We start from the raw sequence: 24,489 nt of genomic DNA on the forward strand, positions 1-24,489 counted from the left end.
GAAAATCATGTTACACAAAGCCTAATTTAATAGAGCTTCGTTTCACAAAACTAGTATATTTTTTGGTCTGATCTGTACTGAAGAAAGGGAACCCTTATACCCTCCTTTTTCAGTAAAACACTTTGCATCTACAAAGAAAAAATACACTTTTGGATGTACAAATGATTATCCAGTGGCTTTATTAAATTGGCTCTGAAACCTGTTCAGTACAGCGAAGACGCAAATGAGCCGAAACTGGGGCAGACCAGAGCAGTCTCCTCCTGTTGTCTCAGGATGCTTCAGGAGTCTGGAATGTACTCCCAGGAAAATGAGAACCGAGTTGGAAATAATGCAGTATACGCTGTAAATGCATTCTGCTTGAGATGGTATTGCTGTGGATGCAGCGTGTAACTTGTGAGGAAGAATAAGAACGTGCAGTGGGTTTCCCCTGCGTGTCCAAAATTCAGGCTAGTGTTCCTTGAAAAGGCATACGTGTTGTGAGCCTGTAGCCAGTGAGAACTCTTGTGGTGAAAACCAACTCTTCTCCCGCGACCCCATTTAATCCCCGTCCTATTCCCTAATCCAGCTCATTTCACGGCACATAAATTTTTGTATTGGAATGGGATAGAAATGAATGGCCTGGGGAGCCAGCATTACTACTTTGGTTAGCAATGTGGTGTCTGAGCCTGGTTCAAGCAAAGTCTGAATGTAAGGTCCCACAGCTGCTTGATTTTTTTTTTTTTTTTTTTTTTTTAACTCAGCTATTCACTGTAACACAACAACAGAATAATTTCATTGAAAGCTTCCTGGTCATGGAAAATAATATGACTAAACATTCTTGTTGCTATTTTTATTTTCTGTTCTATCACAGTCATAAAACATAACATAAATTGCGACTGATCAGCATTATATTTTGCATTCATATAAGACTTGATATGGACTACAGAACACATAAGATCGGAATGAATGGCCTGGGGAGCCAGCATTACTACTTTGGTTAGCAATGTGGTGTCTGAGCCTGGTTCAAGCAAAGTCTGAATGTAAGGTCCCACAGCTGCTTGATTTTTTTTTTTTTTTTTTTTTTATGAATGGATGCTGCTGCTGGAAAGAGTAGAGATCTTCCCCTCGACTGCTGCTCAAAGAGCCACACGCTCTTGATCCAGCTCGCTATAGAGCTGCATGATCAACTCTCCTGGCACAAAGGAGTAGATGAAAATGTTGCATTTTACCACTTACCATCCTCACAATAATCATGATGGTGGTTATGGAGCTCTTCCCAAGTTAAGTAATATGTTTTCACCTGCCCACTGGAGCACTCGGGAAAAGCTTGCTCCATTAAAAAAAACCAAAAACAAACCCCAACAAACATACAGGATTATTTTGACAAAAATAAACCCTGACACTTGAAAACTTCATTCTTCTGAGCAAGAGCAAACAGGTAATTACGCTTTTAAAATCTTACTTCCTGCGGGTTTGATGTTAGACATTAACAGTTACAAAATGTCACATTAGAAATACTTAATGTACTCTCAAAGCTTAGTGGACTGCCTACCTAGACTTAGGTTCTCCCTCAGCTTGCATCAGTGTGCAGGGACAGGAGGAGAAATGCTTTCAAGCCTCTTTTCTCTCTTGATAGACAGTGAATTTCTTTGGTTTATACTTTTGAATGAAGATACTTATGCAATGATCAGTTACAAGAGAGCAAACTATGCAATTCTTGGTAGGATTTTCAAATTTGAAAATTTAAGCCCATGTGACACGGGGGTGTTCTTAGTGAAAGGCTTTCTAATGCATGTTATCCCGTGCAGTGTTCCCCTTTTGAAGATTCTACTAAGGCTACGAAGGAACCTATTTCTAACAATACATGGGATTTTTTTTTTGTCCTTTCTACTTCTCAGGTGTTTTTTTTTTTGGTTCCACTAAACCTTGCAGTGCTTCAGGCCCCAACACACTGAAATTTTGAGTTGTTTTACAGATTAATCCTGTGAGTGTTTCTTACTTCTCTCCCCACCTGCATTTGCCCCATTGTAATGGGCACTACAGGGCTGGAAGCAGTAGATTCCATTTGGTGTGAATAATTCAGATGATGGTTAGAACCAGAAAATGGGTTTCTTGTTACTGCTAGAGAAAACGAGGTTCTGTAGGAGTGAATATTCTGAATTGGAAGGAAGGATGGCAGATCAACTGGCAGCTGACTGAAGCTTGACAAAAGGTTGAGAGGGAAACATAGGGTTTGAAACAAACAGGCAGTTGCGGAAGGATCAGTCCAGTCAAAAATGGACCAGCTGGCTGAAGGTCGCTAGTTAACTCCTCCTGTAGCTGCTCTGGTGTGCTGGAGTCCCTGCTGGATCCTCTCTGGTGTTTGTTTCCTTTAAACTGCAGGGTAGAGATGATGGTAGATAATGCTACTTCAGGCAATTTTAGGGAAATGTGAGGTCATTCTTGCCCAATTGCCCATCCTGCACACTAAGGAGGAAAGGTAGCTTGACTGCAATTTTTAATTTTTTATTTCCTCTTACAATTAATACTAGATCTGGTTTTTCTCAGCTATTCCCTATGTCTCTAGAGTATAGTGCAACATCAGGCATTCTGAAAGGAGATGACATTAAATATACCAAGTGTCAACCCTTTATTTCTGGCAATTTGCTATGGTAGCAAGTCGTCTTTCAGAGAATCTTCAGGAAGGAAAATTACTTCATTCACTAAAAAATGACTTGATCTTGGAGGACTCCTAACTGTATTGTTCAATTCACACACAAGTATCTCAAAGCCCTTTAGAGTTGTTTGGGGCAAGAATTAGTGAAATGTCAGAACATTCATGTGGAATTAGAGGTCTTCCTTACCCCCAGATTAATCAGGATGAACAACAGAGCCTCACCGTCCAGGAATGTGCTAAACCTGAACAGCATTATCCAAATTGCAAACCAGAATCTGATGTTCTTTCTGATGATACTCTATTTTAATTGCTTTGACAATGTTTATTTAAAGATACTGTTGGGTTTCTTTTCTCTTTTGTGAAAATGCTAGGTTTGAGCTGACTTGGTAATGTATTTGAATATATAGTTGGTATAGCAAATGTCAATTGCAGAAATAAGATTTGGATTAGTGAAATTTCATTGTATTATCCCACAATGTGTGGACAAATAATGTTCTGTGCTACCGCTTTCTAGATTCTTCTTCTCTTTTGCCCTCGTTCCTTTTATCAAAACTGTGGGTATTTGAGGGGAGAAGGGGAATGAAGAGCAAAAGCATTTGGGGATTTTTTTTTTTCCCTGTAAAGCATTAATGTAGTTCTTTTTTGGATGAAATAGTGTGTTTCTCCTATAGTTTCATGAGAGAATGAATTACATTCCTTGCCAATTTATGTAAGGAAATCAACTAAATTTCTTTTGATATCTTGCTCCTCAGAATTTGAATCTTCTTGAACAGACCATAGTATGTTAACTAGGGTTCCCAGCTTTGAAAGCGCTGAAGTAAATTGCAGCACAATTCAGGAAACAGGTGTCTTGAAACAAGAGGAAGGAAGTGTTGGCAATAAGATTAAACATGGTTGGAAAGCTATTTCACCATTGCTTCCAAACCGTAAGTTTTAAAAAAAAAAATAAATTGATTCATTGTAGCACTAGGAAGGTGTCTTGCAGAAGGACTCTATGGAGGAAATGTTAATTAATTCAGAGGTTAATTTAGGAATTGCATTCTATGCATGCTTAAGGAAAGGTTTAAAATGTAATTAAGTGTTGATGAGGAAAAAAGGTGTACCAATGAACATCTAAAGCAAATACATACATGGAATATAGTAAGAAAATGCTCGGGCTATATTTAATTGCCTTTGTATTGCATTCCTTCTTCCTGTCTATTATTATAAATATTGTATATTCATATATAATTATTACATATATTATTTCTGGATCTTATTATTTGAAATTCAAGCAGAAATGTCTTTGGAAAATATCATTGTCCTCTTGGTTGTTCAAAAAAATTAGTTAATGGCTTGCTATGGCACCTGTTGGCTTGCTAGCAAAAACCTTCTATGTGTGCTCCTGTGTTTGCTTCAGCCATCTGTCTGAATACCGTCTGTCGGTAATGACTTTAACCAACGTGACTCTTTGTGCACCAAAAGAAGTTGAACTCCTCTGTCAGGTGTATTAGGAGGCTGGGGAGAGAGCAGTAATGCTTAGTGTGTGGTGGTGTGTTTTGTTACTGCTGCAGGATCTAGGAGGGGATACTTGTCCATGATCTGAGTTAAGCCTTTGTACGCTACAACTGGAGGAGGAGAAAAGGGTTTCAAACCACGTCTGTGATTCCTTTATCAAATCCGCGCTGTACATACAAAATGTATTATAAATAATATGTTTTGAGATAAGAATAATCTATTAAAACTGTCAAGTCATTAATATGCTGATATTTATTGTACCCTGTTTCCATTTTTATTGTTGATACAAAAAGACACTACTGTAGCATGCATCTATCTGAGTTTCCTTTCTTTTAAATAAAATTTCTCTTAAGCTACTGTAGTATATGATGTCATCTACTAGACTAGTTTGAGGGCAATGATACCGTCTCACTACTCTACTGAGTTCTTTTTACTTGGGAAGAGGAAGCAGCATAAGATCTCTATTTTTAGCACCATTCTAAACTGGATTAGACCTCTGGAGGGGTGCAGGTATTGTAGTTGACATGAGATTATGTATCATGTGCATCTCTCTAAGGTTGCAAAATAACAAAGCACTGTCTTCTTTATGTAAAACCTGCAAATTTACATACAAACCAGCATCTCTTTCAGGTTCACTTCAACTAAGCTAGAATTCTAGCTTAAAGCATTTAGCTTTAAAAAACCCCAAACAAAACAAACCCCCAAAACCAACCAACAAAAATATGGGCAAAATGGGTTCAATGAAAGGAAGATTAATTGATTACCAATTAAATAAATTTGGATGGTAAGAAACAAACACAAAAATAAAATAAAGCAAACCAAAACAACCAAACAAAAAACTTTCTCCTTCACGTTCCTCTTCAACTTCACTTCTGATTTTACCTCCTTCTCTCCTCAAGTGGGGATGGGAATGGGGGTTGTGGTCAGTTCATACCAGTTCCTCTCTGCCTCTTCATGTTCCACCCACTTGTTCCTTGCTCCAGTGTAGGATCCCTCCTGTGGGTTACAGTCCTTCAAGACCTGTTCCAGCATGGGGTCTTTCTTCAAGACCTGCTGCAATGTGGGTCCTCTCCATGGGGTACAATCCTTCAGGAACAGGCTGCTCCAGTGTGGGGTCCCCCCATAAGTTCCTGCCAGAAAACCTGTTCCTGTATGGGCAGCTCTCCGTGGGATGCAGCTCCTGCCTGAAACTCTGGCGTGGGCTTTCCACAGACTGCACCTTCCTTCAGGGCACATCTACCTGCTGCAGCGTGGGGTCCTACACAGGCTGCAGTGTGGATATCTGCTCTGATGTGGCCTTCTGTGGGCTGCAGGGGGACAATCTGTTTCATCATGGTCTTCTCCATGGGCTGCAGGGGGACAATCTGCTCTGGCACCTGGAGAACCTCCTCCCCCTTCTTCTTCACTGACCTGGGTGTCTGCAAGGCTGTTTCTTTCACATTTTTCTGACTTTCTCCCAGCTTCTTTTGCACAGCGTTTTTTACCCTTTCTTAAACACGCACACTAGTGCCACTAGTGTTGCTGATGTGTTCAGATTTGGCCAGTGGTGGGTCCATCTTGGAGATGTCTGGAATTGGCTTTTTCTGACATGGCAGCAACCCCCAGTGTCTTCTCACAGTGGAGACCCCTGCAGCTCCCTCTGGCCCTCCATTACTAAAACCTGGACATGTAATCCAAACGCACCCTGTTACTGGACCAAATCTGATCTGAAAAGAGGGCTCTGCTCATGAAACAAATCAAATGTTACATGTCAGCTTCAGAAACAGACACTGAACAAATCAAGTAACTTTCCTGCGTCTGATATTTCTTGTTTATGACTTTCTCCAGCCTGACCGTTATGGGTTTGTGCTCTTAGGGTTGTGCTGATGTGTTTTGGGCTGTAAGCAACATAAATAACACGAACTGACTTCAATCCCATCACATCTGTGATGGATGACAGCGGTACAGTTTGTATTGGATGAACGGCTGAAAACTTTGCTTGGCCTAAGCGTAGTTCTGTCATTTTATACAAAAAGCTGCATCCTGTAACTAGTATTGCAAAGCAAGAATTTACTTGAAAATTACTGTTTCCAAATAAAGCTTTAGTACTTAATTATGACAGATAACCCTGATAATATCAGTAGAAATGCCAATGTTGAAACAGATGTTTGTCCGTGAGCTTTGCTAAATTAAAGTGTGTGTGTCTTGAATATAAACAGTATTCTTTTTTTCACTTTCGATACGTTGTTTTCGTATTTACCCATGTTTTTTATTTAATTCCAAAACAGTTGTAGTCTTTTCTGCTAGTGTTTTCCCATAGGAATCTCTGAATTCTGGGTTCTTTGTGGACCGTGTTTTTCCTTCCCAGTAACTTAGTGTCTGTCTCAGTTGTGTGAGAGTCCTGGTGAACTGCCAGCTCTGCACCACGTTCTGCAGGACTGTGGTGATTATACGGTGTGCTCTACTGTACTATTTGTTTACTGATAAGGAACACGAGTAGAAAATCCAGTGCTGATGTGCAGCATGTTTGTGTCTCTTTGAAGTGGCTAGACTCAAGTTCTGAAATGAACCTGCGTGAAGTCGTTAGGTGCTGTTGTTTGCCACAGCCCTCTTGTTTCAAATGCAGCACACGTGAAAAATCATGTAGGGAGCACTCTCGCTTGCACCTTCCATTTCTCACTTGGCGAGTGGAGAGGAAAAGACTGAGAGGTGGTTTATATTCCGTTTATTCAGTCAGTCACTGAAGGAGCCTTGGGTACGTTCAGAATAGTAGATAAGGACCTAAAATGAATGATGCTTGGTTAATTTGTGTTTTACATTTTGTGCCAAAAAGGCTTGCTTTGCCAGCTGTGTAGATAACAGTGTAACCTGGCTGTAACAGTTACACCGAGATCATGGTACTAGGTGTTCTTACTTAAATTCGTGGTCCTGGGGTTGACTAAACCTGGTTTAAAACTGATTTGTGGAGCAGTCATCAATTCAGGGAAAAGGAAACTTACCCAACAGTTGCAGAAGAAAACCGTGACTTAAGGCCAGACAGCATAAGGAATTCTCCAAAAAGTTTCAAGAGGATTTGGAGAGGTTTGGGCACTTTTCCTTTCCTCTTTCTCCCATCTCAGTCTAGAATTTCTAAGCAATCTCTTGAACAGGTACTTGGCAGTGTTCTGTTGGTGAAAATGCGAATGACATGTTTGGTTTGTATTAGTATGTTTCCGAACTTGTCCCTTTCTCCTCCCTTGCCTGCCATGTTTTCAATTCAAGCTGATTTATAAACTCGGTTTAACGCAACCGATCTGTTTCGAAGGCAGCGGTTCCGTGTTGAACCTTCAGTGGTGGTGTTGGCCCCTTCCCATCCTCCGGCTTCTCATGTTGCTTCTGTGGAAGCGGTGTCGTGCGTTGGGTCCGGGAAGCAGTTCGGGGGCTGAAGGTGAAGCTTGGGAGAGGGGGAGAAGCACATCCATGGCTGAAGCAGTTTCCCAGTCTCGTTCTCTGTCTCTGCCCTGCTCCAAATCACATGCAAAGACTGACTCAGTCACTTGTGCTCCCCAAATCAGTGCGGTTTGTCGGGGTCAAGAATGAGCAGTGAGGGAACAGAGGGTGGCACTGTTGAAAAATATAAAAAATAGGGGGTTTTTAGCAGGTATGTAGCTTGAGTATCAGGACATTTGTTCACTCTCGACTCTGTTTATTTGCTCAATAAAAGGAGAAATTCAGTACTCAAGAATTAACTACCCGACATAGCAGAATGTGATTTATCAATTATCCTTCATGATGATGGGATAAAAAACATTACAGAAGTTTTAACCACAATATGGAATTTGTATATCAAAAGAAGCTGCACAAGTATGTACTGAAATGCAGGCTGGCAAAATGGCAATTATAATAAAACCAGGCTTAACATCCTAGCCTTCCAGCTGAGTGTTAAGTGCCTTGCACACAAGTGGAGAACTGCTGGCTAAATTTCCAGAATGAAGAGCTAATTTAGTAAAACTGGTGGACTTTTATTAGAGAACTGCTTTACAGTGGGGTTAAATCTGTAGTGTGTATTGGAAGAACATTATGAAAAAGTTACTTAAATCTTGCATGAAGTGCTTAGAGTAAGGAATTAAGTTCTTCTGCAGAAAGTGCAATATTTAATAGTTTCTGTACTCCTACTTTATTCTTTATTTATGTACTTCTGTACTTCTATTTTATTGTAAAAGTGAAACAGGAACAGAATTAAGCCTATGCAGGTTTACTTAAATATGCAAGTGCTGAATTATATACTGGTGTTAAATGATGCCTCTGATCTTCTTTAAGGCCCTGAAATCCTGCCTCCTTTCAAATGGCAGCTGTAAGTCTAGAATCTATCTCAGTGTGGACTCACATGATTATTCTACAGTAGGCTTTGCATGATGATTTCCACATCCTAAGTGATTATTTCAACCTAACTTAGTTTCAGTGATTTTCGGTTTTTTTTGGTGGTAACGGATGACAATTTTCTTAAAGCAAGATGATAATGCTTAGCATTTTAGAGATTTTTCTTAGATGATAAGCAAACCTCAGTGCTAAGAAGACGTTCTGCTTTCTGCACCTGGGAAAGGTGTCTACTTTAAAATATTTATATAGATATTTTCCCTTTCAGTCTAGCCTACTCACTGTTGAACCCCAAGTTTTGAACTTGACTTTGTCCTTTTTATTCTCTTGAAAAAGCTCTTAATTGTTTAACCCTTTGAGTTATTGGTTCTCAGCTCTTTCTTCAACCAGGAGTCTAAGTATGTTATTATCTTAGAATTGTTCCCCAGTATGTCTTGCAGAGGAGAAAGAGGACCTCGCTTGTTTATTCCTATGTCGTTTTTGCTTGCTTTCCCTTGCTTAGTGTGAAGGTAGTCACAATGTTAATACAGGTCTGTTCTTCCTCTATACAACTTGCCTCATTCATTTTGAATTCATTACATCTCAGTTTCTCATATTACACAGTTGGAAGTCAGTCATGTCACACTGCTGTATGTATGTGGGTGTATGTAATAACACTCAATGTCACTAATTAGTACTCCACACTAATAAATGTTTACTTTAATTCATTCTATAACACCAAATTGTCAATGGGAATACATTCCCTTTAGAACAAATAAATTAATTTTCTGTAAGCCTAAAGCAAATTCTTTATAGGATTGAAATAAAAAGGTGCTTGACCTTGGTTGAAAGAACATGTCATCAGGGAATAACAGGTAAAGGTTACTTCACTGATAAATAAGAATTAGCTTCTTTGTACTCGCACTTTATTGACAGGAAAGTATCAAAACATCCTTTCAAAGTATTTATCTTTACAAGCTGTCTTTGAAGTTGTTTGATATACCTTAAGTTGTGCAAGCATAATCAAAATTTTTTTTTTCCCCCCAGTCGGTGTTATCCGCTGTCCAATTTGTGGTCAGGAATGTGCAGAGAGACACATCATAGATAACTTTTTTGTGAAGGATACCACAGAGGTTCCCAGTAGCACAGTAGAGAAATCAAATCAGGTAAGTGCATTAACATGTAATCAAGTTAACACCTTTTGGATGTGTATGCATATCCTTGGCTTCTTGCTGTGTGGCCTTTTTGCTGTTCATATGCAGAAAAAGACTTCAAGTACTTAGTCATCACGTAGGGTAGCTGCTCTAGATGAGTTAAAATCAATGAAAATGCATGTGAAGAAGGTGGTTGCCTTATTCTAAAGTATTTTTAATTGTTAATATAAGATTTCGTCATAACAGCAAAATATAAATTAAGGAACAGTTGCTAAAATGGGAATTTCTGTGCTTTAGACTGGGCACTTGAAACACTCTCTGAAGCAGAGACCTGAACAACGCTACGTCAAGAGATCTCAGTGCAAAACTGAATCCTCTGGTTATCAACTTTATTTTTCTTATCTCAGCACTGACAAAACATGGCATTAAATAGCTGCAGTGCAGTTACCAAGCAAGAGGCTCAAATGTACAATTGGGGAAGATGGTATGTTTTAGGGGTTTCTTGTTTGTTTTTCTTACGTAGGCTGCCTTTTGCAATCAAATAATAGACATCTCATAAAACCAAAACCTGCTTATCTGGAAGAATAATAATACTGTTATTTTCTCCTCATGCTGGTTTTTCCGGATGAAAGTTCTAGTGTGGAAGCAATACCAAATGAGTAATCACATCTGTGTAGGACCACAGTTTAGTAATCTCTGGTACCAAAATATTGCGTGTCTTCATTTTTAGCTAGTAAGAGAGTATCTCAAGAATGTCTTTACTCATAAAGTGTTTTATTAAACTTTAGGAACTTACTGTAAATAATTCAGCCTCTCTATATGTTGCTGCACTCTTCATAATAACAGTACAAAAAGGTTACTGTGTCAACATAGCTTGCATTTTAACTCATCCCCTAACATTTAGGTGGTGGTCTCCTTTTATTTTGAAAATGCCTCTTTTTCACTTTCCTGTTTTAGGGACCTGTATCATTGCAATCTGTTTGTCTTGGGGGCAGCTTCTTAGAGTCCTTTATTATGCAGTCTTCTTGTTTCAAAGCGTAGTTGAAATTTGCAGTTACATATATGAATGGGTATGTGTCTCAGGAGCAGATGAAAGGACCGTCAGGTTTGTGATACCAGCTCACTGACTATAAAAGGCATAAATGTTGTCATCATCTCCAAGGAAGAGGAATTAACTTACATCTCAAAAACCATTAAACTGTGTTCAGCTTATGAGGAATTTTGCAACTGGATTTCTGAGAAATGATAGACCTTACCAGAAACTGACATTTAGTTGGGAGTCTCTGGAAGTATTAACAGTTCTCTTGATGTAGGACAGCTTGAAGTTTGGGGTTTTTTTGTATTTGTGTGTTGGTTTTTTTTTGTTTTGTTTCAGTTTAGTTCTCCCCCCACCCTCCCACCCCTGGGTGTTACAGGGAAACATCTGAGTTTTGGAGGTGGTTGTGAGATGTACACAAAGTCTCTCAATACTCTCCCAGTAAGATTGAGAAAATGAATAGTCCCTGTTGCACTGAAAATTTGATCATATGTTTTTTTAGTGACTTTAAAATTAGGAAGAGAAGCAAGATAACAAATAACTGTTATGCAGAAGCAGTCCTGAATTTTTTTTGGACCTGTGCCGTAACCTCTGCTTAGTTATATAACAAGTCCTCTAAATATTCCTTTGGGGAGTGGTGATAGCAGCAGAATTACTTTTCCTGGGTTTAGTGACAAAGTCTTTACATGCACCCACCCCCAGTTTTTTTTCTTTTTTCTGCTTTCTGTGAAAGTTAAGTGAGGAATTGAGACCTTTGAGACTTGGGTAAGGAACTGAAAATTCAAGAAGGGTTTTTTATATTCTTAAGGTTGGTCATAGTCATGTGAAATTGGGTGCACTTTGGTATCAAAAGTTGGACTATATGTCAGGCACTTCCTTGGAATTGAGGGAGATGTCTTTTTTTTTTTACCTTCTGATCTTGATCTGCTGGAGAGAGATACAGAGAAATTCCACATATTTCAGCAGCTGGTTTGGAATCATCCATTGTTGAGTGGTTTGAGCAGATTTCAGGGAGGTTCTTCAAAGCATTTGTGTTTCCTTAAGTTCCTTTCTCAGACACCTGTCTTGCTCTTCCATTCCTTATTTGTTTCTTTCTCTTCCTAACAAAAACTGAAATGAGTTTTCTGGTTGAACTCAGCATACTTTCTGCAGCGGTTGAAGGCAAACCAGTAGACTTTGCTAAACCAGCAGAGTAGTACATTCATGCATTTTTCTACTGAGTTGTTTTTTTTTTTAAATGGAGCTAAATGTTTTGTTAGATGACTGCTAAGTGAGCATGTACTTTACCTATTGGAAATTAATTATGTGTGATTCTGTTTTGTTTGAATAGATTAATTTGGGTATGATAATGAAGCTTTTTGGACATTCCTTTGTACTTTGACATTGGAACCATAAAAAAAGTGCTACACCATTCAATAAAGCTGTTTGTTGTGGAACAGCAAAGTTAACTCAATAATACTTAAACAGATCAGTGTCCTGTTAGGGAATATTATGAAGTTTAAGGATGATACATCCTTCTACTCGGTCTATCTTATTTTGCCTTTGAAGGAGCAAAGAGAAAAGAAGGAAAAATTGCCAGTAGCAACACAGGCAACAGATCAGAGGAATTACAGTGGAAAAGATGCTGAGACTTGCAGGAAATATTGGATCAGAGATCATCCAAACTCTGTCACAAACTTTGGCTATTTTATGGAAATTTTCTACTGAGATGGTTAGTTTGGCGTTGATAGTTTGGCATCTTTAGCAGGATGTTTAACAAACTAGAATTAGAGGCAACCCATGGGTTCTCTGCAAGCGGTGGTGTGACTTGGCACCACTGGTCTGTATCTGTGACTAACCTGTATATGTGTGTTGTCAAGAAGGACTGGTTTATTTCAATTCGAGAGAGACTGCAAAAAAAAAAACCTCTTTCAAATTCAGTGTTTGGTTGTTTCAGATTTAAAATTGTAGTAATATTAAAATGGTTTTCAGCATATTGAATCAAAACTGTAGGAGTGAATGGTGTAGTATGGAGACTGGAATTGTGGGGTGAGAAAAATAACTGGAACTCCTTAAAGTGCCAGCCACTTACCTCAAATCACGTTTACCTTACCTGTTCCTGATGGTGGCATAGCTGTCCTTTCTAGCAATTACTACTGAAAACTTCAGGAGCAGAAGAAATTAAGTATAAACAAGAGAACATTAAGAATTTTGTGCTGTCTATTAGGATAGGAAGCTTTCCAGAAGAAAAGAGAGTAAAGGGAAATCCAGTTTTGATCTTCCAGAAAGTAATCATTGTAAGTTGTGGGCAACTAAGACATAAATACTTCGAAAGAGCAGATCCTGTATAATTTTTTTCACATTATGATTTATTGAAAAACTTGGCAAAATTATTGGATGCTGAAGAGAAGTTTGAAAATAAAAATTAATTCTACTTGATACATCAGAGTAATCAGAAAGGAGCTTCAAACCCAAGAGGTGTTACTGAAGCAAATGCTAAATTTGAGTAAGACTAGAGAGCAGATAAGTAAGGGAAATCTAGGAACTTAGCAGAAGAAAATGCATGTGCAAAGCTGTGATAGTAAAAATGAGAAGTGTGAGATTGATGCAGAAGAGAAGATCGTAGTGATAACATTGATGTTGCTGCAACATATTGAGCCTGTAGTGCATTTTTGTGTAGGTCCTGATTTCATAGCTTCTGTGTCCAAAAGGGAACACGTGTATCAAAGCTGCTACTGTGGCCAAAATGTCACTGAAAGCCACTGGTTTAGGGCAGCGGGTAGTAGACTCAAGAAAAGTCACAATAGGGTTTTGTTGAGCTTTGAAGAGAGGCAGCTGTGGCAGGGATGTTGGGGCAAAGAGGACATGTTGATTAGGTTTTATGCATTTTGAAGTATCAGCATATGGTTCATATTTAGAGTTACATATAGACAAGAACGTACCAAAAGACAGGAGCTGTCCTCATTGATTTTTTTATGTGACAAGAGATCAATGTTTTTTGGATCCAGTAGAGGAAGCCATTGCATCTAATTTACACCGGTGAAATTTGGAACATCAGTTCACTGAATATTCCTCTGGACTACTTTGCTGTCTTCCTTTGAAACTCGGAAACATTTGATGGCTTAGTTAATCTCTTTAATACTCAAAGTATATTTAATTGGAACAGTGGTTAGTTACTACAGTAGCTGAGAAGACAGTTCTATTACCTCAACTCTTGCATGTTAATCTGTTTTTAAGTAAATATGCAAGCTTTACAACAGAAAAATAGTACTTAACCTGCAACATGCTGAGTAATTTCAGCTTTCATTAAATTTGAATGAAAGCTGAATGAATGCTTCCTGGGGTTATAAATACTAAAACTAGTGACTGAATTAAATATAATTACAAGGAAAACTCAATTAAAAATAAATATCTGTCTAACCAGAATAAAGACTTACAGGTTAACTAGCAAGAATTTTCTTTGAAATCACTGAAGCGCCGCTTGTATGAGTCACAAAAATAAAAATGAAATATGTTTTAGGTTTTGTAAGAGTATAGCAAATATTTGCAGTAATTGCACTTCTGTGTACTTTGCTATATGACTTACTCTAATAACTAGGAGTTCTAGCAAAATCCAAGCTGTATCTGAAAATGCGTATTTCAAATAAGAAGTGGGTAGAAGCAAATCTAGTTTCTACCTAGAAGGCATAGGTATTTTGACAGCATGAGTTATGATGTCTATGAAAAGTTTTAGAAATCTGTCTCTCTTCAACTTGGTGGCTTGAAGAGTATAAAGTTGGAATATATATTTTTGGGACTACAAAGGAAGAGTCTCAGTTCATTTGTCAGCACCCAATTATTGGTTATTGAATCACAATCTTAATCTCATTCCAACTGTAGCAGGTCAAACCAGTTGGAAAAAACCCTGAAACTTAAAGCATATTGAAAAGACAAAGATATTGGAATCTAGGAGGAATGAATAACTTCAGAAATCCTTGGAACTTACTGAAATGCAGTGGCATGTAGCAAATTTATCTGTCTAAGTTTGCTAAAGGTGGCTTGGAAAGGCTGGGGGGGTGGCATTTTGGGGGGGAAGTTGGTGTGGTTTTTTTTTTAAATTAGGTTCCTGCCTTTTTTTGGTCTTTGTTTTGCCTTGACTTAAAGAATGCCTGAAAGACTTTTGTTATTATTTTTTCCCTTCACTTATTTTGTTTTCACTGTTGTTTTTTTTACACTAGGAAAACAAATATTCAGTCTTTTATGCTCCACTCCAACTGGCAAAAAGACCTCTGGGTATCCGGGGGCAATAGCACCGTTGTATCACTCTGGCAACAAGACTGATTTTAAAACTTCTTTCTCATCCTGCAGTGGTTTGCTGCCCGGTCAGCAGTGCTGATGTAACTGATCTTTGAGCTACAGCTACAATGATGTAATCAATCTGGTTTTACACCACATTCTTGCAGAGGATTGCATTGGCACATCTGAGGAGGAGACAACTGGGGAAGGAGATGGGAGGGAATTTCTTTCATGAGAGTTTCTGCCACCAAAAATGTAAAATTGAAGCAATGCCTCTGTCATACTTGTTTGTTCTAAATTAATTTTTCAAGCAGCTGTGCTGACACCTTAAGAATACTTTTTTTTTTTTTTCAAAATGTCATTGAAACTAAGGGTTAAGAGCAAGTAAATTTTTTTAATTTCCTGATTTAAATTCACTTCCTTTAATTGCTTTACATCCATTTTCTTCACTTTTTTATGATGTCCTGACTTTGGTACTTCTCCCTAGTCAACTAGTCTGGATAGGACTAGAATTTTTAATGTAAAGAGAGGGAAGAAAAAGAAAAACCAAGCAGAAGATTAAAAAAAGTTAAAGATAAAAAATAAAACTTTCAGGCCTCTGTTTGGTAAAGAAACAGAAAAAGGGGCACAAGCCCAATTTTTTCTCCTTTGCAGGTCACCTTTAATGAAAAGGAACTGCTTCAAACTCCAAGTGACAACCAGAGGGGTCAACAACCCTTGTGTTGTAACTTCAGTTCTCAGAAGATATTTGCTCTGAGAGGCAACATGATCCAGAAGAATAAGCACAGCATTTGGAATCTGGAACTCCTATGTTCAAATTCCAGTTCTGTCTGTAACTTGCTTTCTGGCCTAAGGCAAGTTTTGTGCTAATTTTCCTCTTTTTTTTTGAAGGGGAAACTGGGACATAGTTCTACATATATATTATCTATCTGCATAGGATATAAATATTTGCTTCCTTTTTAACTTAATCTATATTTATCTTGTGCGGGTGCAGAAGTTGGAGTTTTTAAAAAATCATACTTTAAACTAAAATCTAAAACTTTCTCATTGTTGCTCCTGCTAGCAGAATTTTATCACTGTGATCTGTAGGATATAGTAATCTTCAGACATCTTGAGGCTTTGACTTGCAGTAGTGCTAAATGTTGATAGAAATGGATGGTAGTTACCTAAGCATAAGTATCTGCATAAGTATTTTCAATATTTTTACCACCAAAACCCCCGTGAAGGTATGACTGCAGAGGTCATGTAAAGGAGGAGTTAAGTAATGTTATGAACGTGTGAAGTGGTGTTGTTCATAGAATCATAGAATGGTTTGGGTTGAAAGGGACCTTAAAGGTCATATATTTCCAAATCCTTTGCCATGGGCAGGGACACCTCCCACTAGACCAGGTTGTTCAAAGCCCCATCCAGCCTGGCCTTGAACACTTCCAGGGATGGGGCATCCACAGCTTCTCTGGGCAACCTGTTTCAGTGCCTCACCACCCTCACAGTAAAGATGTCCTTCCTAGTATCTAATCTAATTCTACTCTCTTCCAGTTTAAAACTGCTACTGCTCATCCTATCACTACACTCCCTGAAAAAGAATTCCTCCCCATCTCTGCTGTAGGCCCCCCTTAGGTACTGGAAGGCCACTATAAGGTCTCCCTGGAGCCTTCTCCAGGCTGAACAACCCTAAATCTCTCAGCCCGTCTTCATAGGAGAGGGGCTCCAGCCCTCTCATCATCTTTGTGGCCCTCCAGAGGACCTCTTCCAACAGGTCCATGTCCTTCCTGTGCTCAGGGCTCCACAGCTGGATACAGTACTTCAGGTGGGGTCTCACGAGAGCAGAGTAGAGGGGGAAAATCACCTCCCTCAACCTGCTGACCACACTTCTTTTGATTCAGCCCAGGATGTGTTTGGCTTTCTGGGCTGCCAGCGCTCATTGCCAGCTCATGTTGAGCTTCTCATGAACCAACACCCCCAAGTCCTTCTGCTCGGGGCTGCTCTCAATCATTTCTCCACCCAGCCTGTATTTGTACTTGGGATTGCCTTGTCCCACCTGCAGGACTTTGCACTTGGCCTTTTGGGAACTTAATGAAGTTTGCGTGGGTCCAACTCTCAAGCCTGTCCAAGTCCCATCATAGTTTTCAACCTGTTGTTTGAGATGTTCATTCATAGGAATTTTTTCTTGTGTGTGTATTGACTCTGTGCAGAGAGGTTTTGGTCTGCTGTCAGGTTTATTTTCTGTAATTATATTTCTTTTTTCTAGATCTCTTGGTTATAATCCAAAGAGCCCCAGGAATTAACAGGCCAGAGTATGAAAATTACAATGCATTGGTTGCAAATCAATGCTAGGTTAGCATTACCGATAAGCTTAACTGGAATGCTATCTGTAAGTGGTGATACAGAGATTCTTGAGAAGAACCCTGCTGCTCAATATTGTGTGTACATCCTGAAACTCTAAGCAGGTGAACGGAAACTAAAATTAAAGCTTCTGTGTGAACTGAGGGAGGCTTCTAAAATCAGAGCGGTGCTGATTGTGTTCTGTATTGAGTAAATGTTTCACAAGAGCATGTTGTATATAGTAAACATTATATGGTTTCTAATTGTGCAGTGTCAGGCAGAGAGTAATGGTTTGACTTTTATCATGTCAGGTAAAGGTTTTAGAGTAACACTCATAAAATGACCACTTTCTCCGAAAAGTCATATTCAATTACTTTTATGCAGTTATTTATAGTGTTCCTGTACCTCAGGCAGTTCTGCGTTCTCATTTCACAGTTTTCAGAAAACTGTGAAAGAGCACCGATTGAATATGAAGAAAAGCTTGTATGTATATCCCATATTTATTGTAACAGCTACCTTTTCTTCCTCATGTCAGGTCTGCACAAGCTGTGAAGACAATGCAGAAGCTAATGGTTTTTGTGTGGAGTGTGTAGAATGGTTGTGCAAGACCTGCATCAGAGCTCACCAGAGGGTTAAATTCACAAAGGATCATACAGTAAGGCAGAAAGAGGAAGTATCTCCAGGTAAAACACACGATTTATAATTTCACAAAGAATATGTGTCTGGATTGGAAAACTGTGTTAGACCACCACATTTATTTTTAAAGTGCTAAATTTCAAAAATTGTATTTCTGAATCCTAGTAAATATAAAAGGACAGATTCATTATGATGTAACCCTTTGGTGCATATGATTTAGTGGAACTATGTTATTTTTCTGATTGGTAATGGATATGTTTTAATAGTTTCCTACCTCCTGGTCACTTATTTCAATTTCATTGCCGAAGGCTGTAACCGTTTGAACCAATTCTGGTGTTTCTTTGGTTGCTCTCCATCTAAGTGGATCTCTTAAATGATCCAGCTAACAAAAGAGAAAACTTAATTTTAAGCATTAGATGCATTAGAATGCAGCTACTGAAAAAGGAGACTGTCATGGCTGCAGGTATGATAGCTATTTTTCTGTCAGAGATGCTGCATGGTGACAAGAAACCCTACAGATTGATATTTCATATGATTTTTTATGCGGTGTTTTAAATTAATAAATATACATTGGTTTTATCTTTCATCTGGTATAATTGGAAATCATTGTTTAGGCTTCAGAGATCAGCTCTGACACAGCTCTTTCAATGGCATTGTGGGACAATCACAAACATAATAGGATGCTGACAAACATTCTACTGGTTCTAATAAGTCCATTGGACTTGTATCATTTACCTTCTAAATATATAAATTATTTTTATAAATTATTACATATTATTATAAATGTATTATAATATGTATTTATTTTCATTACACCATATCTAGTCCTGTGAATTTTATGTATAATGAGGGCTTTCACTTCTGGTGAGTTTCAAAGAATTTTGACTGAAGGATTCCAATCTGAAAATAACATTTTCCAGGTTTCATGAAAATAAGTAAATGAATGGGTATGGAAAAGAAATCTTACTGATCTGCGTTGAAGCATCTTCATGCTGCAGCATGAAGCCAGTTTTCATTACAAGCCATATAATCCTCGTGAACTCAATGTCCAACCTAACTCATATAAGAAATTAGGCTTTGTTGGTTAAGTTGTTTAAAGAACAGATTTCATTTCTATCATCTGGTGGTGTTTCATATGCTCTTTGGTATTTGCTCACTAGAAGCTGAAGTGAGACCTCTCATCCATTAGAATGGGGTCCTGAAGGGACGTTAGTAACTTCTGGTTATTATATTCTGTAGGTTTTACATACAGACTACTGTATGTAAAGACATTACTTTTGAATGCCTGTTTCTTGATATCCTCGAATGTCCTTTTTTGCATTTGGCAGAGAAAAAGGACAGAGCAATGAATTAAGTCTCCTTTCCATTTAAGTAACTTGTTGGCTGTGCAATGTCTTTTGCAGCTGCTACAGTACTGGCTACTTACTCTTTTTGTAAATAGTTTGTTTTGTGGGCCCTTAATATGTTATGGTAAAATAGGTTCTAGACATTTTCCATGAGAGATGGTGTTAGCTCCATGCTTGATGAAGAGTGAGACATTGCAGTTTGAGCTTACAGTGATTATGTTCTTGACTAAGTGGCCTGATACACGCTTCTAGCATCTAGGTGAGGAATATGGTAAGGAAACACAGGAAATATTGCATCATTTCAAGAGACTGGACTGACATTTTCCTTTATTCAACAGAGGCAGTTGGTGTGACCAGTCAGCGACCTGTGTTTTGTCCTTACCACAAAAAGGAGCAGTTGAAGTTGTATTGTGAAACCTGTGACAAGTTGACCTGCCGAGACTGCCAGTTACTAGAACACAAAGAGCACAGGTATCGGAACAAAGTATATGTTTTATGCTGCTCACTTATAGGAAGATAGCTTGAAGTGGATTGTAGCTCTAGCTGTATGGAATATAGTCAAGTGAAAAAAGTGCAAAATAAAATTCCCTGCTCAGAAATGAAGCCCACAAATAAAAAGAGGTTGTATCCAAGAGAGTGTGGCTGATGAGCATGTGATAGTTAAAAATAAAACCTAATTTTTTCCAGTTTTTAATCTGGTGATTTAAGCACAAGACCTTTCTTTACTGTCAAGTTATTTGGACAGAGTTTGTTGCTATGCAGCTCTTCAGAGAGTCCTTAGAAAGCACAGGGGCTGTGTTATGCAACTGTGCACTTCTGTGTAATTTCTCCATTTGTCCTTCAACAAGATGATTATGTAACAACATTACCAAATGTTTCCAGAACGGTGCAAATGGGCATTTTTTCTGTGAAGAGTCTTTTAAAAGGAAGAGTAAACCTAAAGTTTGGTTTGGAGAACATTATTTATCACACTCAAATCTTTGAGTTGCTGTTCTTTGGTCTTCTCTTACTGGCCACAGGAGCTGAAAAGCAGGATTATGTACAGCTTCTGAGTACAAGACAATAATCTTGCTGGGTAATGCGTACAGTAGTGATCTGAGATAGATACACTCTTAAGTTAATATGCTTGCTATACCTGATGCAACCACACAAAGAACTCACTCGCCTGACCAGGTGAACATCAATAGGTGGAGAAGTGTTTGCCACTGTTCCTCCTTGGAACAGGCCAAACCTTGCTCTTGCTGAGTTGCAGCCTTCCTCTTCAATTCTGCTTTTATTAGGATTTATATCCCTTTCAGAATGTGCTACCTCTGTTTTTTCCTCAAATTGTTGATGATTTCAGTTCCTTGATTTAAAATGTTGCTGACTTCTACTGACTCAGCTATCTGTCTTTTTTCTTCTGTTTCTACATCCTTATCTTGCATGAAGTAATAGCTTACATGCACTGTCACTTACAAAGTGATGACTACAGCACAACATTAATTTTCTTTTGCTAAAATTGGGCTACAGTCACGCAATATCTCTTCATATTTATGAAAATCATAAATTCTCAAACGAAATGAAAATTACAGGAAATATCCTATAAGTTCAAATATAGTATAAATAAAATATATTAGCATTTGCTGACATATGCTTTCATAATGACAGCTAAATTCTGGACTTGAGCAGCATCTTCAATTAAAGAAGTCTTTTATAAGATATTCTGCTTTTTAGCAAGTATATCACACCTTTTGTATGTGTAAATACTCATTGTTATTTACTACAGGTACCAGTTTATAGAAGAAGCTTTTCAGAACCAGAAAGTGATCATTGAGACATTAATCACTAAATTGATGGAGAAGACTAAGTATATAAAATATACGGGGAAGCAGATCCAAAACAGGTATGTATCAGTTTTTGAGGTTAAAACTGACATAGAGGGCAACTTTATATACAGGGCAATTTCTTTAAATGTTTAGGTTAGTGCATTTTGTACCTCTCTCCTTTTATCCTTCGAGAAAGAAAAATTCTAATGTCTTCAGTTTGCTGTCGTGACTGCCACCTGTTTAATGTGCTCGGTTGTATTAGGTAACTCTTCTGCTCAGGCTCTGGACTTAATGGGCAGCAATAGCTTGGGTGCAACCAAACAACTTATGCAATAAAGACTGTAGAAGGCAGCCTTGTGTTCTCCCCTACCATCAGCACACTTATTTTCTTAGTGTGGATCCCTCTTAGAAAGTGAAAGGTTATGACTCATGTTTTCATAATGCTTGTGACACATATTTGAAGATTTATGTAATACTTTTATGCTTGGGGCTTTATTCACTCGGTACTACAAAACTAGGAGGAAAATAAATCTGTAAAATGAGTGCTGCAGTAGGCCTTTGTAACTGCTCCTTCAGCAGAGTTGAAAGGCAGTACCCAGGAAGATTAAACTCGGTAGAGGATGCTGAATGCAACTTGAACTCTTCCTCTCTCTTTGCCCGTCTCTGCGGATGGTGGAGATGGAAAAAAACCCAGTAGATACCCTTCTCTTTTTTGTTGCATCTAAGTGGTTCTTCTCTCTTGCATCTTAGGAGTAGTGGTTTTCACAATATAAGGTTATGTTTTGCTGTTATGAGTTCAAGCATTATTGTTGAAATAGAAAATTAGAGAATCTATTTATTGTTTTTGTTTCTGGACTGCCAATCTACCTTAGATAAAAACTAGACTTGAACAGTTCTGATTGCCAATAACCATTCCAGAAATGTGCTGGACAATTAAAAATCAATAATTTCAATTGCAATGAGCATTTAATTTATCAGTGGCAGATGTCAGTAACTTTGCAGAATGATGGCATTAGAATTTACCACCAGTTAATTAATTTTATCATAAGTCACTGGTACTTGCTCTTCCTGTTTCTCCCAGTAATTTTCCTGACTGTAAGTGTCTGTTGGAATATCTGTTAATTGGTGCGTATGGCCAAGTAATATGGTAGTCTTAGCAATTGAGGTTGGTTTGTTGTTTTTTTTGTAGTGTTTGGAGGATGGGTTTGTGAGCTAAATAACATTATTTTCTATACTATCTTCTTACAGAATTCTGGAAGTGAATCAGAATCAAAAGCAGGTGGAACAGGATATTAAAGTTGCCATATTTACACTGATGGTAGAAATTAACAAAAAGGGAAAAGCTCTGCTGCATCAGTTGGAGGTAATTTCATTTCTATCATAAGAAACAAAAATGTCAGTCTTAATGGTTTTTTGTGTGGATTCACATTAAAATAAAATCCATTTCTATCATTAGACACCTGTGCATGTCCTATCGTAATTGCACAGCGGAGGGATGTCCCACACGAGCTATTTGAACAAGTGGGGGTTGGGGGGGGAAGAAGGTTTGGGTTTTGGGGGATTTTTGTTGTTTTGCTTGTAATTATTATCTGTGTTCTCTGCTTTGTGAGTGAGGGCTGTCTCTGAGCCCAGTTTCTTTCTCTGTGCTTTTACAAGTCATAATTCTATGTGTCATGCGTACAATTTTTCATCAGAATTTTTCATAAATTCAGCAATTCGATAACAAAACAAAGGAGAGAATTGTCTAGAATGGTTACGTGGAAAAATATTACCTCCAGTTCTGTTTTAGAAAGTGTGTTTGTAGGGAGGCACATGCATTTATGACAATGTGTCAAAAGAGAAAATGGGAATCTGCACAGAAAGTCCTGATGTCTTGAATAAATGCATCCTGACTTTTCTGTTTGATAGCTGCAGTCAGGGAGCTGGGATGCTTTTTAGAAGGGCTCAGTGAAACCGCTTCATCATTGTGAATTACAAATACGAAAGCCTAATGCTTGTGAACTGTAAACCAAGCCCTTTGACTGGAACTGCTTTTCTACTTGCAGACTCTGGCTAAAGAGCATCGGATGAAACTTCTGCAGCAACAGCAGGAAGTGGCAGGGCTCTCCAAACAGCTGGAACATGTCATGAATTTTTCCAAATGGGCAGTTTCCAGTGGGAGCAGCACAGCACTACTCTACAGCAAACGCTTGGTAAGGGTAGGAAGATAGCACTCTCCGTTGGCTTAAAGACTGTAGTTAAGGCAGATGCACATGCACACACTTGTCGGTAACACTAGGGAATTAGATTTTTTTTTATTGACTTTCTACTAATTTGAATATTTGTATATAATTTTTCATGGTTTTCTCTTACACATAGATACACAATGTTTCTAATAATTTAGTTCTCTGGTCATGATTCTCTTGTGACACTACCACAGAATCGTTGAAGATCTGCAGAAGTAGGGACAACACCTTTTGAAAACCATGTGAAAGCAATGAACCATGAAACACTGGGAAAAATGTTACATGTCTTACATAATAATTGAGATTCTTTTCAGTACTTGTTACAGCTTCTGAGTTCAGAGGAAGATGGTATTTATATATTGAAGAGTCTGATATTCAGCATCTTAATGTAAAAATCAATGTGTTCGTTTGTTCTATCAGACTCATTGTCCACTAAAAATCCTCAAAAATTGATAAAAATGAAGCTGAAACAAACAAAGAGCTGACCATGATTTGTCCAGAGGTTACTAGATTGTACTAGACTGGTGACAGAAATCTGTGACAATGTTGAGGAAAGATGCTAAACCCTTTTTCCTAATTCCTGTAGCAGGATCACAATTTTTTTTCGTGATCTTTCTCATTTTTTAGTTGAGAACCTGCTGGAGGGTCTTGCAGTTGGATTTTTTTGTTGTTTAGTTTTTGGTTGGTTTTAGGTTTGTTGCTGGGTTTTGGTGGTGTTTTTTCTTGGGTTTTTTTGGTACTCAGGAAAATGCTGCAGGCTATAGATAGAGGAATATTACTTGGTTTTATCAACTTACTTCAAGTAGTTAAATTCATTTTGCCTGCCTTATACTGCCTCAGCAAGTCATGTTTTTTAATTGAGTAGAGAAAAGGGGCATCAAACTGAGTCATGTTGTTTATAAGTGCTTAGTGTTGCTTCAAAGACTTTGCTCTATGAGTAAGAAAACAAGTTAAGTTGCAGGCATCTTGATCTTATAAACAATATGCAGTTGAAGAAAAAGACCATCTAGCAATGTTGGTACCTCAGGGAAACAGTACACTGAACAGTTTGCAGGAAGACATCAGTTTCCCAGCCTAGCCCTCTAGCATGAGTAAAACACTGGTAGCTATGACTATTACTGACTGGATGTAACTCATCTAGTCATGCATGACTTTGTCTACAATATATGTGTGTGCACAGTAGGAAGAATATAAGGAGCTAACAATGAAAAGAACTGTGTGCAACAAGTAGTGGTGACAGGACAAAAGACCAGAATTTCTGTGGT

General features: G+C 38.2%; 1 protein-coding gene across 1 annotated transcript in view; it reads left to right on the forward strand.

Annotated features, from left to right (window-relative positions):
* The first annotated feature begins 3,416 nt into the window (after positions 1-3,416).
* The window catches only part of TRIM24 (tripartite motif containing 24), a 41,645-nt gene continuing 20,572 nt past the window's right edge, over positions 3,417-24,489 (forward strand). The window contains exons 1-7 of the mRNA XM_014937234.1: positions 3,417-3,561; positions 9,494-9,612; positions 17,748-17,895; positions 19,533-19,665; positions 20,960-21,076; positions 22,248-22,362; positions 23,045-23,191. Of these exons, the coding sequence (XP_014792720.1) occupies positions 3,417-3,561; positions 9,494-9,612; positions 17,748-17,895; positions 19,533-19,665; positions 20,960-21,076; positions 22,248-22,362; positions 23,045-23,191 (924 nt within the window). The remainder of the gene's footprint in view (positions 3,562-9,493; positions 9,613-17,747; positions 17,896-19,532; positions 19,666-20,959; positions 21,077-22,247; positions 22,363-23,044; positions 23,192-24,489) is intronic.

Source organism: Calidris pugnax, unplaced genomic scaffold (assembly GCF_001431845.1).
Source record: "Calidris pugnax isolate Ruff unplaced genomic scaffold, ASM143184v1 scaffold1, whole genome shotgun sequence".
NCBI classification, from domain to species: Eukaryota; Metazoa; Chordata; class Aves; order Charadriiformes; family Scolopacidae; genus Calidris; species Calidris pugnax.